The sequence below is a fragment of the Octopus bimaculoides genome, chromosome 10 (assembly GCF_001194135.2).
Source record: "Octopus bimaculoides isolate UCB-OBI-ISO-001 chromosome 10, ASM119413v2, whole genome shotgun sequence".
Classification (NCBI taxonomy): domain Eukaryota; kingdom Metazoa; phylum Mollusca; class Cephalopoda; order Octopoda; family Octopodidae; genus Octopus; species Octopus bimaculoides.
In genome coordinates this window covers 92,056,072-92,058,468 of record NC_068990.1, presented here as the reverse complement: position 1 = coordinate 92,058,468, position 2,397 = coordinate 92,056,072, and the positions used below count along the sequence as shown (strand labels likewise).

The 2,397-nt window shown below is 34.3% G+C and overlaps 1 protein-coding gene across 1 annotated transcript in view; it reads right to left on the bottom strand.

The window, feature by feature from the left end:
* Positions 1 to 116: 116 nt before the first annotated feature.
* LOC106876279 (intraflagellar transport protein 56) overlaps positions 117 to 2,397 on the bottom strand; it is a 25,415-nt gene continuing 23,134 nt past the window's right edge. Inside the window, exon 17 of the mRNA XM_014924772.2 lies at positions 117 to 2,011. Coding sequence (XP_014780258.1) covers positions 1,900 to 2,011 — 112 coding nt within the window. The 3' untranslated portion in view covers positions 117 to 1,899. The remainder of the gene's footprint in view (positions 2,012 to 2,397) is intronic.

Below are 2,397 nucleotides of genomic sequence, written 5' to 3'. Positions count from 1 at the left end.
ACATCACTACTCGACAATCAGTGTTGGTTTGTTTACATCTCCATAACTTAGTGGTTTGCCAAAAGAGACTGAGAGAATAAGTACCAAACTTCAAAAAAAAAAAAAAAAAAGACAAGTACCAAAGGGTTGATTTATTCAACTAAAACCCTTCAACCCAGCAAGGCTGCAGTCCAATGACTGAAACAAGCTAAAGGTGAAAGAAGGTCAACAGCCACAGCAGAAGTAAGGATTGAACTGCTATCCATGTAGTAAATGGTAAAGCATTGGTCAATCATTATTGGATGATGTGGCAGTAGAAATAGGTTAAATAGCTTATAGTATTTAGTAACATCAACAGTTTCAGTCCTGCTGGAGGTCAACTTTATCTTCATCCTTCTAGTGTTTATAAAATAGATAGTGAGACTGATTTAATTGACTAAAACTCTTTCCTCTACAAATTTTGAATCTTGTACCAAGTTAAGAAATCTATATTATTATTGAAACAAACTACAAAGACATTCCCTTAGCACTAAATCATCTCCTTCCTGAAATTGTGTCATAAATTTGGACAGACAATAAAATCTTAGGTTGCAACCATTCTCTTACATTCTAATACCATTTAGAAAGGCATGAATATCATCACTTCACATGTCATTTCTTTCCTTTCACTGACAAACAAGCCAGGTATTTACAATATGTTGCTGGGAAGATTTATGTTTTAAATCAAACCTGGAATTGAGAAAGTTGTAGTGATTAAAGTTTGTGAAGTTTGGAAGGGAATACCGTTGAAATGTCTTTGACTGGGAACAAAGACAAGAGATAGAAATGGTGATAATTTAACAAACACTGATGGAACAATGGTTTCAACTGTTAACCTCATCTTTCCTGGCTCAGTTTATAGTTTTCAAAACCCAACAAATATATCAGTCACTTCCAGGCCCAGCATTATTATTGATATGTATTGGTCCCCAAAGATTTGTGATCCCTGGCCTGTTAGATATACAAGTCAAAAATCCCTCAAATCACACCGTCCCATCTCGAAAAAAAAAACAAAACAAAAAAACTGCACTGGTGACAACTGGAGCACCTATTTTGTTTGGTCAGAGTTAACCTGGGGCTGCGCAACAGCAAAAATATCTGGCCATAAGTAGACAACCATATCTAAGACCATCAATGTTGACCCTTTTATTACCATATTTCTGCTGAACAACACTGCCATTGTTTCAATTAATTTTGAAAATAACGAGTAAGTTAATAAAATAACTTAGTCATTTAACAAAATTAACATGAAATTCTAAAAAAGGTTTTAATTTAAATTATTTAAGAGCAGAAAGTTTGGATCACTGAATCATAGACAGTCCCAGGCAAGATGGTATCAAAAGGGTTTAAATATTCATATTTATGTAAAAACGTTGGTGAAAATGTCATAATTATATGAATAACATTATCATAACATTTCTATATGAATAATGATATGAGATTTGATTTGCTGGAAACATTTACTTTTTATGGGGTTCCAAACACCAGTTTAACTGTAAACAAACAATAAATATTGTATCAACTATTTTAACAAAATCTCCTCCAGATTCTTAACTACTCTGAAGTCTTATTGAAACACACTATACAGTCTGTTGTTGTTAGAAGTAGGATCACAAAAAAAGGCTAAGCACTTCTTAAATTGACAAACATTTGTATTATTTGTGTGTGACTAGTCTTAAGGGTAAAAGTTTCAGAACCTTGCATGAAATAAAAACGTCAGTATGTGTGTTTGAATACTGGCAAAGTAAATGATGAATGGACACACTAAAGTAGGTAAAAATATTGGTTTTACAAATGAAAAGCTCCAGAAAAGATAAGGTTAATAATCTAATACCACTTCCCTTTCAGTCCAAATAATTCTCTTCAATATAAAATAACTATTTACAGCTGAACCTTGCTTTCTTTAGCCCATTTCTTCATTGTCCGTGTAATATACTCTACCTGTGGGTTACTGATGTTTCCTAGCATTTGTATCACTTCTTGCAGACGATCCCTGAAAATATAAGAAAGCCTGATTATTAAAAGAATGAGTCTTTTAGCCCCCCTTTTTTTTCAGTCATTGGCTCATCCACTGAAGTTGTCCAGCTTCATGTAGTGTACCTAGGATCATCCGGATCTAAGCTCAAGATTAAACTCAATCTAACTATACCAACTTTAATTCGGTGGAATGATAGAATAGTTAGAGCATCAGATAAAAACACACTTTGTGGTATTTGTTCAAATTCCACAAAGACCAACATAATTTCAGTGTTGATAAAAGAGCACCAATCCAAGGCGGTGGTGAGTTAGCAGAACTGTAAGAGCACCAATCCAAGGCGGTGGTGAGTTAGCAGAACTGTAAGAGCACCAATCCAAGGCGGTGGTGAGTTAGCAGAACTG